At 39.2% G+C, this 14,036-nt stretch overlaps 1 protein-coding gene across 1 annotated transcript in view; it reads right to left on the bottom strand.

Annotated features, from left to right (window-relative positions):
* Positions 1 to 14,036, bottom strand: part of DENND1A (DENN domain containing 1A) — a gene marked incomplete at its 5' end in the record, with an annotated part of 188,530 nt that overhangs the window by 72,843 nt on the left and 101,651 nt on the right. Inside the window, 2 exons of the mRNA XM_084272711.1 lie at positions 781 to 906; positions 7,921 to 8,022. Coding sequence (XP_084128837.1) covers positions 781 to 906; positions 7,921 to 8,022 — 228 coding nt within the window. The remainder of the gene's footprint in view (positions 1 to 780; positions 907 to 7,920; positions 8,023 to 14,036) is intronic.

Genomic DNA, 14,036 nt, shown 5'->3' with positions numbered 1-14,036 from the left:
GTGATAACTGGACTGTATAAAATTCAGACTGAGCTATTTTTTCCTTCTGGCACTAAAAGTAACAAGATAAACTATAGTACCAATGAGACTTTAGTTATAGAAACATCCTCAACCTCAAGAAAAAACATGTCTATGGTCCAACTTTTTGTTTAACTTCATGATTGAAATTAGATTTATTCCTTGTCTGCTTAACAGAAATCTTCATACTAAATAGAGATTACCTCTGAACCAGAAGCAAGAGATTGAATTTCCCTAACAGAACATTTATCATCAATAGTTATAACTCCGGACATTCTTCCTATTTCTCTAAAAGCACAATTTCTTTACTAATTGCGTTATGTTCTTTAACTCCATGCTTCCATAAATGTACATGTTTCAGTTAAGCATATAGTGTAAAAAAGCAGTATATCTTTTACTACCTTTAAAACTAACACAAAGAATACCCAGGTTTTACAGTGAGAGAAAATGGTGAACTCAGCACTATCCTCCAACGATCTTTCGATTATACTTTTTTATCATCTCTCTTCTAACTTAAATGTCTCGAAAATCAAGCAACACCCACACCTTTCCATAAGTTTTCTCCCTGTATGATTGATCATGCTTGTTCCACTTCTTTCTTTTTTGGAGACTGGAACACTGTTTCCAGTACTAGTGAGCCAAAGAGCCACAATGCCGACCTCAGTAAAAGTAGGTTACACTACTACGCTTTGAATTCCTGTTAGCTTTCTTTCCCATCACTGCTGTGGATTTACATCTTATGCCTACTAATTTCCTACTTACAGGTTCAATTTTCAGGGCGTTTCTGTAGCTCCCAAAGAAAGATGCTTGTGCTTTTAGAAACGCTCTTGCAACACCATCTCCAGTAGTTGTAGAGACTTTCTTCAATCTGTTCTTCAGGGCAGAAACCTGAAATCACACAACAGGTCTGGTTCACTCTCACATCACAAACAAAGCTTAACACACTGGGGCACAGCTAAATGAAAAATGCACTAACCACAGCAGTAATCGTGACAGAAATGACTTTGTAAATTCAGAGTTGAATTTTTCAGTTCTAAAAGCATTACTTTTCAAGCTGTTTTGCTTCTCTAAGATATGATTGGATTCTATTCAGAAACCAATAGGAAAATAAAAGCTTCATTTCAACCTTCCCTCCTACTTAAAATCCACCATTAATGTGCTGTTGAGTACTCTTTTAAAGGTAGTCTGTGAAGTTGTGTGTCATTCTTGATAAGAATCCATGAAAGAACTTCAGCCACATTAATCCAAACATCAGACTAACAGAGAAACCATTCTGCACAATCAGGCCATCAAGGACCACCAACAAGAAGGACAAATTCTGTAGGTCTGAAAAATTTGTCACAAATACAAGGTGGGGGAATTTTTATATTCTCCTGTATTTTAGAGACTTAATGCAAAATAACAAAATGTGAGTTTTATTCCTGCATATGGCGGGTTCCCTTGGCCAGCTCCCAGACACCCACCCAGCCGCTCTCTCACTCCCCCTCCTCAGCAGGACGGGGAAGAAAACATGAAGAAAAAGCTTGTGGGCCGAGATAAAGACAGAGAGATCACTTACCAATTAGGAACAGGGGCGAAACAACTCCACTTCAGAAAATTAATTTATTGCCAATTAAAATAGAGTTGGACGGTGAGAAACAAAGACAGAATCTCCACCTCCTTCTTCCCCACTCCCCTTCCCTCTATTCCCAACTCCTCTCCCTCCTTTCCTGAGCAGCACAGGGTGACAGCAATAGGATGCAGTCAGCCTGTACCAGTTCCTCTCTGCCACTGCCTTCTCCTCACATCCTACTCCCTCCTTACTCCACCGTGTGGCCTCTGGCCCTTCCCCACACAGGCCTGTGCAGAGCGCTCGCCTGTGGGCCTACCTGGGCCCAGCCTCCCCTCACAGAGGCCCTCGGCCCCACCCACCACCTCGCCTCACAGACACACAGCGCAACCCAGAAATCAAAAAGGTTTCTCATACTAACAATGACAATTGTCCTTCAAAATGGTCACTATCTGCCATTTTTTTTCCTTTCTCAAGAGATCTAAATCACCTGTGAGCGGGAGGGCTCTTCTCTGAATCCTCCTTTTCCTTCCTCTCCCACTGAGGAGCCATTTCATTCCCTCAGGATAGACAGAGCTGTACTTTGGGCCAACACAGTCCTCACCATCTCATTATAATTTACAGAGACACTTACAATCACCACTTAGCAAACAGCAACTAAACACGTTTCTTTGCAGGTAGAGTTAAAACTACCATGATCCAGGTTACCTGAATTTTCTATTTCATGTGTACACCAAGGGCTAAAGTTTTAGAGGATCATCCATCCCTGTTCTCTGCACTTCAAAATTTCTCATACATACAAGAAGGTTGTGACTTAGTTTGATGTCTCTTTTTGAGTGCTTAGAGCTCACTAACTACTGAAGTGAGGTTGCATATCTATATATTATTGTTAGTGACAGCATTTTTCTTTTCCAAACACAAGCTGGGAAAGGAGATAAAAAAGACCTTTCAAAGATAAACATCACGCTTGCTGTGCTTGTGCTGCAATGGTTATAGGTTACGTTAAATCATTAACAAATAGGTATGTCAGTAGCAATTTTTTAGTGATGCAGACAGAACCAGGACACGGTAAATTTTTGAGACAGATCTCACACAACACATCACAATACAAAACCAACCATCTGAACACTGATTCTTGAAAGGAACTCCACTAGCGCCTTTAGAGGATGTGGACATGCCACGCGTAAAACCCAAGTTTGATGAGATAACTTAAGCAGAAGACAGGAAGGGGCCACAATTCCAGAAAAAAGCAGAAAGCCAAGAAATCCCTGGTCATCTTGATTTGCAGAATATGAAGGACTCCATAAATATCCATATTATGAGTTCTAATAGCAGTAATGATCAAATCTTCCTTTTTCAAATGCTATTCTGAACAACTCCACTTGGGTAACTCCCTATACGTAGAAACATTGTAGGAATACTATTTACAGTGTAAGCAGATTCTGTAGTGAGTATAATGTTTTTGAGAGTACAAATCAAGTATAATCTGATGCTGAAATGTCCAGATCAACTTCCCAGACCTTCCCCTGTCTCCCAGCTCATAACAGAAGCTTTTTCTGGCCTCATCCATATCTACAAATTCCTACCAGATGAGTTGAGTTTTTTTCTGCCTCGGGGTTTTGCTACCAGCCTGCCTTCATAGCAAATGGCAGGCTGCTTTTACTGAACAACTGTTCTTGAGCGCTTCAGTTCTACCCTCTTGGAACACATCCCTCACTTCCTCCGTCAGCAGTCTCAGATTTGGGGAGGGCAGGGAAGTGACTCCTCATCTTGCTGTACAGGTGTTAAATATATAATCCATACTATGCATGACATTGTCTTCTTTTAAAACTAGGTGTTAGGTATTCACACTTGTGTTTACCAAAAGACTTGCAAAGAGATTTCCTTTTACTTTCTATTTTTTGCAGTTTCTGCTGTAGAAGGAATTTCATTAGTTATTTAGTATAAGGGCATGTCCAGCATTGTTTATAAACCTAAATGCTGTGGCTTGTGCCAAAGATCCATGTGTTGATGAACCCATGAGCACATATTAATATAATATACGACAACAGATTTAGTCTATCATGCCCATAAAATATGCTCACTCCTATTCATTGACATAATGTCTCTCAAGGAGCTCTGCTATTCTCAAAGTGCAAAAGCTCCATCAGATTTTCAAACCCAAACAGCACACTTACCTTCTCCATGCTTGAAGGGGCTGATGTTGCAGACGTTAAGTATGTGTTTATTTCCTACATTAACTTACATGAACCATTTAAAGGTGATTCTTAAAAATGCAATAAAATGTCTATAGCTCTGACTTCCAAAGCCATCCCAAATGTTTTTATAAGTGGTTTACTTTAAACAGTCATTGGAAGATAAAGAACTTGCCATCTATATAGAAGGAAGAGGTGCTATGCTCCATTTTACACCAAAGCAAAAGCTCAGAAGGGTAATCACAGCCTCCCTGTGTTTCACCTTCCCCATTCAGTACAGAAGTAGAATGTTGACATGAATTTTGCTAATTTATCAAGCTTTTGCAACATTTGCTCTCTTCTAAGAGCAAATCAAACACCACAGGATGTCTATGTTGCATGCACACACCGTTACTCTTTCCGTCAGGACTCCTGCGATAAGTATGTTCCAATTTTTAAAAAAAGAAAATGCTAACAACAACATATTTGAAGAGACAAAAAAAATCATGTTTTCTCTGGAATAAATTAGTACACAAGACAAAGTAGATTATACAAGTAGAATTATGATTGTTCCCAGTCTAAAGAGGCAGCAATACTTTAAAAAAATACGACTGTGACCACTCAATAGAAGATTATTTCTAGCCAAACAGACACATATACATGCAGTCTACCCTGAGAGTGTTTTTAAAGAAGATTTTTATACTTCTGGCAGTTCAGGTTTAAAGGTCAGATTTAAACTATCACCATGTTTCAAAATGCAATCTGTGCAATGCAGCATAATGAAATGGTTCAGTAAAGGTGCTAGTGGAAATTCTTTTAATTAGGTCCAAGGCTTTTCAGTTGTCAACATGAATAAAGCAAGAAACATTCTATTGCAAACACAGTGTAAGAAATAAAAATGGATTCACCTTTAAGAAAATGGTTCTGCTACAGAGTTGTAGTTTACTACTTTTCGCTGTCCTGAAAACAGTTAATTTCCCACTAAGCAAAACACAGTAACAGAGGCTTCCTACTCATGGTGACTTGTTAATGAATGGACAACGGTAGCACACATACAACTAAATTACTGACAGCTCAAGATATTCATAGGCTACTGCAAATTTACAATACTCTCACAGCCATCAGATATGCAAGATCTCCTTGGCGCACTACACTGCATTGCATCAGGGCTTCATTTAATAAAAACTACAAGATGACAGAGCGAGCTTATGCTTTATTCCTTGTAATATGAAGCTCTGACTACAACTAAGACTAGAAGATGACACTTATTTGGAAATACATGAAAAATCCATAAGGGTTGCATAAAAAAAATTACTACCCCCTCTTTGCTATTCCTTGCAACACAGACGGTGGTGTAGGAGACTTGTCAGCAGCAGATGCACTTATTGTAATCACAGTCCTTAATAAATCTCTTTTTTTAATATTGACTATTTTAAAAGGAAACTTACTTCCCAGGGCGTTCTCGTGCTGCCAGATTTTCAGCAACAGATCAGAAGCAGAAGGTGAAGGAGGGACAGTTTTTCACATTTCAAACAGTTAATGAGTAAGGCAGTAGTACACACCTTGATTTCCAGGGATCTGACTCATGCAATTCAGGAACTGACTGCTAGGAGGTACTGCTGAGGTAAACTGGGGCAAAGAAATGACTTAATCTGATTCTGCTGCAATTGACACAATGTTATCCAGCTCCTGTGACACAAACGTTAACTGGAAACACGTTTCACTATAGCCCATGGTTGTTTGGATCCTAGGAATAACAGATTAGTGAGCAGATTCCTGAGAACCAACAGTTTAGGTAGCAACATCACTGTCATGAAACTCAAGCACAACTCACTACCTGAAGCTCTGAAATAATCACAGGACTTCATTGCATCGTTTTGCCTGATTAAAAACGCTGTTCAAGGAGGAGGAAGACAGCTTAAAAAATTTGCCAGCAGATTAATTACCTGACAGAGAACACATCACACAGAAGATGTTTCTCCTCGCTGTTGAGTACAGCCAGATTTAATTTAGCAAAGTAAATTCCCTGTCTCTTCAGCAGTGCATGAACCGCTCCCTGTTCACATTAAGTAGCAAAACTGGCAGGATAGTTTGACATAAGAGCCATTTATGATTGTGAAACCGCCGAAGACATTTTCAGTTTCTCAGATCATAAATGCATGTATTTGGACCAAGACCAGTGGGGAGACACACTCCCAGCATCTCCCCATCCTCCCAGGTAAGGGGCCGGGGGGGGGAGTAGGAAAAAAAAAAGTATAATGGATTGGCTTTAGAGTCTCCCTGCTGAGATGAACAACTTGATCCACTTACAGTTCCAAACACATGATGCATGAAAGAACTGACAGAAATTCAATTCTTGCAAAGAAGAGCAGCTGCTCTCTAGTGGTCAAAGCCAACTATTAAGCAGTGGGAAGGAAAGGAAAAGACCTAGAGGAGAATACTTCATTATCTAGGTAACTAAAATAACGAAACAAAGCTAAGTAAGACATAAACATGATCCCAAACATTAATTACACGATGCAACACGATTCAAGTTAAGGCTTTGTTGCGACAAATATTAATCCCAGCTGTATTTATATAGTAGTTGTGAAAAAAAAATACCCCATGTATGCTATTTGTGAGCCATGCCAGTTAATTGAATTTGCTGGCAGCACTTCCTCTGCTACGCTCCAAACATCCTCCAAGATAAAATGTAACTTTTAAATAGACCTGTGGAAAACTGAATCAAGAAATCTGAACTAATAAAACACAACTCTCTACTGTTATAAAAGTGAAGTAAAAGTAAATAATGAAAGGAAGGAAGTCTCTTAAAATTTATTACATTCCAAAGCTTGAAGTTCTGTGTTTATTGGTGAAGTCTCTTCTGATGTTCTACAGTGTGCCTACAACAGCTCCTTTAATGAAGTCTCATAAAATCTAATATAATACTTGATTGTTGACAAATCATATACATGTTTGAGGCCCCGTGCTCACCATATCCAGACCTTTCTTATATAATTCCATCAAATTTACAAGTCTGCCATTCCCTGGGTTGGGATAATGGCACGAGCGATGACCAGCTGGCAGGTTTGGATGCTGGGAGTGAGAGCAAAATGAAAAACTATATAAAGCCAGAAAAATTAATGCAAGTAACATTTATAGACTAAATGCTTGACTAAAGCCAAAATGTTCACAGTCAAGATGGACCTTTTACCCAGAGCTCACTGTCTTCGAAGAATGGGTCACACCACAGATGATAGAGAAAGGAGGGTCTGTCACAGGAGGTGGCACCGGGTATTCACCATTACATGAGTTTTTCACCAAACAGACCAGCTTATATTGAGCTCCCTGCATATCAATTTTATTTCTCAGCTACACATAAAAAGGTATAGATCTAACTGTCAGCACAATATTTTGAACTAGTAAAAGAAATCCAGATTTTCTCCAGCCGGTTTCTCCTAAACAGTCTCCTTGTGACTTAAAAATAGCTTCTTACACTCTTACTCACTTCTCTGCTCTTCCCTCTCAGCTGCTAAGATGATGACAGCAGCAAGCTGCATGTATTTTTGTCCCATGAAAGGGAAAGACCAAGTATTTACACAACATTTCTATCAGGTTATTAAAAAATAAATAAATTACCAATACAAAGTTTGAATGAGAAAGAAGATCGGTTCTGAATTATAGACACAGAGCAGGGCTGGAAGCGAGTGTCAAGTAGTCAGCTCAATATCATAACTCAGGATATGACATGCACAAAGTTCCAGGTTTTTTTCCCTAATGGAATGGCTAAAGAAGGTTTCAAACAGCAGTACTTTTTCACACCATGAAGGAGGAAGTTTGAATTTTTGTTTGCTGTTCAGATGTACCACAAACCTGCATGTTCTTCTCAGCTTTGTTGCCCACAATGACTGGCTCTTTAGATGACCTGGAACTTGGCTGTGCCATTCCAACACACACTGGGCTGAACACTTCTAGCTTAGGTGAGCTTTACCTAACTTGCATCGGGAGGCTTAAAAATATGTCTGCAAATGTTCAAACAAACGTTGCTTAACACTTCAAAACAGGAAAGAACTGAGGTAAAGCGGTTTACTTATAACAACAAGAGTAACACAATGAGACAGACCAGTTCCAGAGTGAACAGGTCAAAAGGATTTACACTTTTAAGTAATGGAAGAGTTGAATAAATCATTTCATACATACCACATCATTAGGAAGGCTCTGAAGGTCATCAAAAGGGGTTTCCAGTGTGTTGGTGTCTACATTAAGAATCACCACATCTTCCAGGGCCATGTTTCGTACTTTCTACATGAGTAAATGCAAGAAAGAGGAAAGGAAAACATAAGTATTTAGAGTTAAAGCTTACACACAGAGGACACAAGGGATGGCATAGCATCATGGCAATGCAAAACTTCAAGCTTTTTAAAAGCAACCAACATATCTGTCTTTCTGTCATTATTTGTTTCATTTATTCACATCTTACAATGCTGAAAAATTACCCCTCAATTTGGAAAAGTTTTTAATATTGTGCACCCAGGTATTTCTGAAACCAGAGAGTGTTGCTGTTTGAGATTATTCACACAAAGATTTATTTCAAGCACCTCTACTACCATTTGCCTTAATTCTGGTTCTGTTTGCACATTTAGCAGCGTCTAGCTGGGCCAGAATTTCAGGGTTATATTTTTATGTTTAGATATTCATTTAAACAACAATAAATAAGAGCTTTCTAGGAGTCAAGAGTTGTAGTAAGTCAGGGATGAGAACTGGTTTCCAGATTCTAGGTTGAATTTTGCAACTCCAATAAATACAGTTGTAAACTTGTCAGTAAGTAAAATGGACACTACCAGAGGTTAAGAAATAAATAATTCAAATGAAAAAAGCTAAGAGAAAAATAACTGCACCATACCCTGGTCTCTTAATAATCCGTGAGTCTAAACCTTTTCTATTTTTCCCATGAACTGAGAGAAAGAAATGTCTCTAACGCAGTTTGAATGTTTACATCATCTATAATAGTTCGTGGACCTAGGAGAGCAAAGCCTGTTTCTCAAAAGAACGATCATTAGTACCCTTGACTTTAAGTGTCTAAAGGTATTGGTGATCTAAGCAAGTTTAAACATCGTCAGGCTTTATTTCTCTGCTTAAACAACAGTAAACGAATCACTGATATGAAACAGAGCAGCATTTAAGTATTTATTTTAACACTTCTCCACTAACAAGAGAATTGAATCATTTAGGGGTTTCTTGCCTGACTAATCAGACATATTTAAGCCCTCTTCAAATGCAGCTTTGAACATGCAAAATCAGAGAAAGTGGAACTTCAGAATACGGTAAAGAGATTTCCCAGGGACACTGTAAACAAACGTTTAAGTACCTACATACCTAAAGGAGGACCAAATGCAAGTTACTGAGGAGGAAAATGAACAAAAACACACTCAATTTTTAATTAAGGTTTTGTAGGGTGAAGGGAATTGTTTCCTTTAAAAGAAAGGAACTAAAGCTCTAAAACAATGGCAAAGTTGAGCCTTAGGCATCTAAATAATTACCTTCAGTTTTCAAGGCTCAGTCCTCTGTCTATAAAGAAAACTGCTGTGTACTTAGGGGCAGGGGGGAAGCCAGCAACTATAAAAGCCACTTTGTAGACATATACATTTAGGTCTTCCATGAGAAATTTCTTTAACTTAAATGGAAGAATATTACACATAATTCTTTCCATATAAAAAGCACGAGTACTGCATGACAAACCAGGTACTTTCCTCTACGTTTCAGGAACCAAAGGTCACACTGTTGGCTGCATCTGATAAACTCTAAAGCAATCCAGGAGCCTTGCTCCTTCTAGGAGTCCGGAAGCACCAGACAAACTGATTTGCTCCTTCCTGTTTGAGAAAATTAAAAATCTCACTTATACTCAGAGGAGTCTAAAAAGCTCCAACAAAAAGGTCTTGCAATGTACTTAACCAAAGCCAGAAGCTTGTCAAATTCGAGTGCTAGTAGGACAAGACAGAAGGAATTAAAACCTTCTCTTGATTCCTGCCAAAGAAGCAACAAACGTGTGCTTCAGCTTGTCAATGGGTGTTTTTGTAACTGGCGAGGAATCTGCACCTCCCCTCCAGTGAAACCTTGGGGGTTTCTGCAGCACAGAACGAGCTTGCTACAAGGAGTGAGGCTGCTCACGGTGCTATAAACGCTGATCAACAGAATAATCTCCACACATGGGCCAGAAATAATCATATCCAAAAGAAAGGCTAATATTAACCTCTGCTGCACTACATCTTTACACTGTGAATAGCACAACCCTAACTTTAAAACTTTCAATATTTGTATTGAGACAGGGGATTTCTCTGGAGAAAAACCCTCAAATTTAATAAAACACTTGAGACAAACTTGATTTATAGCATCTGTCTTACAGTGCACTTGAAAAAAAAGATTTTTTCAGTGGTCCAATTGTGGCTCATCCTAGAGAAATGCAGACTGACCAGTTCATCTTAATCCCTATCATCTTTCTTTCCAATATAGTCTTTGGTACTGGTATTTATAAGGGCTTTTGTTAAATAATCCAATGGCTCTTTTGCTAACCACAGTACCTATCAGCCCAACTCACCAGAAAGGAAAAGCATTTGCTCTGTTGTTAGAATTTTAGGAAAAATGCCCAGCATCTAACTACATTTCTCACATTAAATCCCTTTGGACTTTATGAGTTGTAATAGTTCGTGTCTCGTCAGAACTTTCTCCCAACCCAAAGGGCGAGCCACAAAGCCATGGACAGGCCCATTCCATGTTTCACACCTTCCTGAATATCTGAGCAGGATTTTACAAATCAAGTGATACCTGTTAATACATAATAGACCGTATTCAGTGTGTTTGTATTTTGCTGAAAAAGATATGGAAAAGCAAAGAACAAGAAGAAATATGAACACTGCAGTTTCCTCTTCTAATTTTACTGCAGACAAGGGATTTGCTGAGTCAAAAGAAGTGATTCAGTGAAAATATGCATCACACAGCACTACTGCAAACCTTTCTTAACCATCCTTACTGAATTACTTGTAGCCATAATTAATCATCTAAAAACCATCAAATCGAACTAGCATCTACACCTGCCTTTTATTTTAAATGTCTCTTTTTAAAAGAGTGGAGAGGTATGGAAAGCTGGTTTAACAAGCACACTGAACCATTGTTTATGGCCTCTATAAACATGGCTTAGTAAGAATTACTGACTTAATCAGACAGAACTTATCTCCTGGTGAAAAGAGCACTTTAAATTTCAGAAATGGCACCTTTACTGTGAAAATCTCTTAACTTTTCAAACAAACTCCAGGGGGCCTTAAACACCAGGTCAGTAAATAAGCAGCAGTTAGTGCGTCTGCCCTGCTCACAAGCAGCCCAACACTTGAAGTAATTTAAATGTTTTATGTGAAAGTTCACAAAAACACTGAGAAACTATATTCTAATAGAAGTATTAAGGGGTGCTCCTTGGTCTCACCCAGATCACAGGCTGAAAGCTGTGTCAGTAATACTGACACTGGTTTATACCAAATGTCATTTTATTATCACTGCCCAAGGTTGGCAGTTTTTGCATTTCTTACCATAAAACAATCCTACATTAAACTTCTTTCAGATGGACAAAATATGGAACAATTCATTAAAAAAACCCACCAACATCCCCCCTTCCCTGACTCCCCCCCCCCCCGAAAACCCAACCAAACCAGGTTTGCAGAACTTCATGGGTAAATTGCTGCCAAAACATAAACCCAGTTGATCATGAGGTCCCATAACCAGATACAAATGCCATCAGTATAATAAAACCCCGTTGTAACAGAAAAAAGAAAACCTACCTTTCACTAGTTCTTGTGGGAAGGTAAAACTCTTAACAAAACCTAACACTTCTAGTAGCTAGTCTATACACTGTGTTTGAAATTATTAAGAAAGTATGATTCACAGCCAGTCTAAAATCCATTTGCTTAATGACTTAGTTAATAGTTTCCATTTATTTTCTCAAGAAAAACACCACAACACTGCAGACAACAATGTGTCAATCTGGCTGCCAGAAGCAGGAAAGGCAACGGATATAAAATTTTATTATTTCATGCCCCAACAGCAGCCAGAAGGACTTAATGAAATCACCCTTAGATTTACAATCTGAACTAGCTATTCCACAGACAAACCTGGTTAAGCTGGATGTGCCCCCTGACCTCCCAGCCCTTTGATCTGGGCTCAGCAGGTGGGCTGCTGCCCCCCGCGCATCTCCCACCCTTCCGCCCTCTCCCCCCCTTGATGTGTGGACCCGGAGCCGCTACAGGTGACTCTCGGGAGCCTTATCATTAGCAGCTGCTGCCAGCCCAGTGACACACATCACTGGTGCCGGTCCAACAGCACAGAGCAAAACCACTTCAGCACTTACTGTCAAGTCTACTTGGTACTGCAGCATTTGTGTCTCTCAAAACGTACCCCTCAAACACTCTCACTCACAGAATCTTTTATCAAATCACAGTTATTGTGTTTGTTTTCCCAATAACTGGATAAAAGACAATTCCATAAGTAGCTCATCATATTTTAAAGTGTTTTTATCAATACTCCAGAAGCCACGTACAGCCACACTTACATTATTGGTGACTAAATTACAATTAGTTTTAAGACCTGGATATAAGATTATATATACAACCCCTCGAATTAAGTCCTGTAAAGAAGTTACACTTCTTCAGTCACAGCTAGCAAAGGCAGTGATTTACTAAGTATAAATGGATGGAAAAAGATAAATGCTACTCCTCAGACTAATGGAAAAATATAATTAACACTGCCGCTGGAAGATGCCAGTGATCCATGAATTCTCAGGGTGGCTTCTGCAGCAAGGGGAAACCACATGGCACCATGAGGACAAACCCCAAGCTGATGTAACCTGTTTCTTGAGGTTCATTAGCTCAGACTCCATGCATGCAAAATGGGGTGTTATCAGGCTGGATCACAAACATAGCATCCTCATGGCTGCCTGAAAAGACCAGGTAAATAAATATGCCCACAAGTGCTTCCAGGACACACAGGGCAGTTAGCAGTGAGCACAGAGCTCTCCATTCAGCCTGTCACTAGCAACGTTACCCAAGATCCACTGCCGTGTCCTACAGCGTGTTAAACAGCATGAATCTGAGTGACCCTTTTTCCTAATGTGAACATATTTACTCACACCAGGGTTAAATTAAAACAAAAATCTGCTCCTATAGATTTTACGATGTGCATAGTTGTCCTTTACACTAAGGACAAGGTTAGAAAATCATTGTGACCAATGCAAAGTGAAGTTTTGCACTCAAATTCATTCTGGAAAACTCATGCAAGAATTAAAACTCTGAAGTCCCAGCAAAAGGCCTCAAATGCCTGGGATATTTCAAAGAAAAAAAAAGTAGAAGAAATACTTTTCTCATCATTACCTTTAGCTCTACAGGTTGGTTTCATGCCCAGAAGAGAGCGTGGTAAGGTGGGCACTGTTGTTACTTGAGTGCCTGTGCCTGGCACAGCAGCGCGTGCTGCCAGCAGCTCGGTGTCTGACAGCCAAACAGCACTATCCCCCCCGGTAACCAGACCCACATGTGCCGAAATTCCAGTCGGTAGTCTACTAGGTCAAGGGCATTCCTTTTCCATCAGCACCATCACACTAATAACCCCTGCTACAGAAACAGTTGCTGAAACAATCGTTTACTATGACAAAACGTAAAAGGCTGCCAGCCAAGTTTGACACCACTTAGAACACAAAGGTCAATTTAATATCATCTGAGCACTAAAACTGCGTTCGGCGTGCAGGGAGAAAATAAAGCACGATTCCAAAATGGATGTGGATCGAGTTGCATTCTCCTATCTCGTTATTTATCAGTACTAAGTACTTATCTTCATCTAATATGAATTCAATTAGTTCCGTAAGCAAGTTCCATTATTCATGTGATAGCTCCAGCCTTGCTTATCCAACAGCTTATAAACTTTTAGCCTTCTTTGAAGTCACTTTATGGATTGCTAAATGGAAATCTTATAAAGAATGACTAACTAGGTGATGATAGAAAAGCTGAAAAATAAGAGCACAAAACACAGCTCTATATTTTTGACCAAGATTTTCCCTCATAAATCAGCTGGAGCCCTCTGACCTATAACAGGAGATTATCTTATCTCACTGGAGAACATTTCAGTCACAGCAAATTAGATTTAACAGTCAATGGATATGCTTGATATTTTAATCATAAGAAAAATTTGTCATTTTCCATTAAAATAACTTCTTCTACAGAGACCCAGTGGAGCAGAGGAAACTGCAAACTAACTAGAAGATACAAACCATTTGGAAAAAATCT

This window comes from Gallinula chloropus (assembly GCF_964237585.1).
Source record: "Gallinula chloropus genome assembly, chromosome: 18".
Taxonomy (NCBI): Eukaryota; Metazoa; Chordata; class Aves; order Gruiformes; family Rallidae; genus Gallinula; species Gallinula chloropus.
Note: the sequence above shows the minus strand (reverse complement) of the source record. Positions and strands in the feature narration are given on the sequence as shown.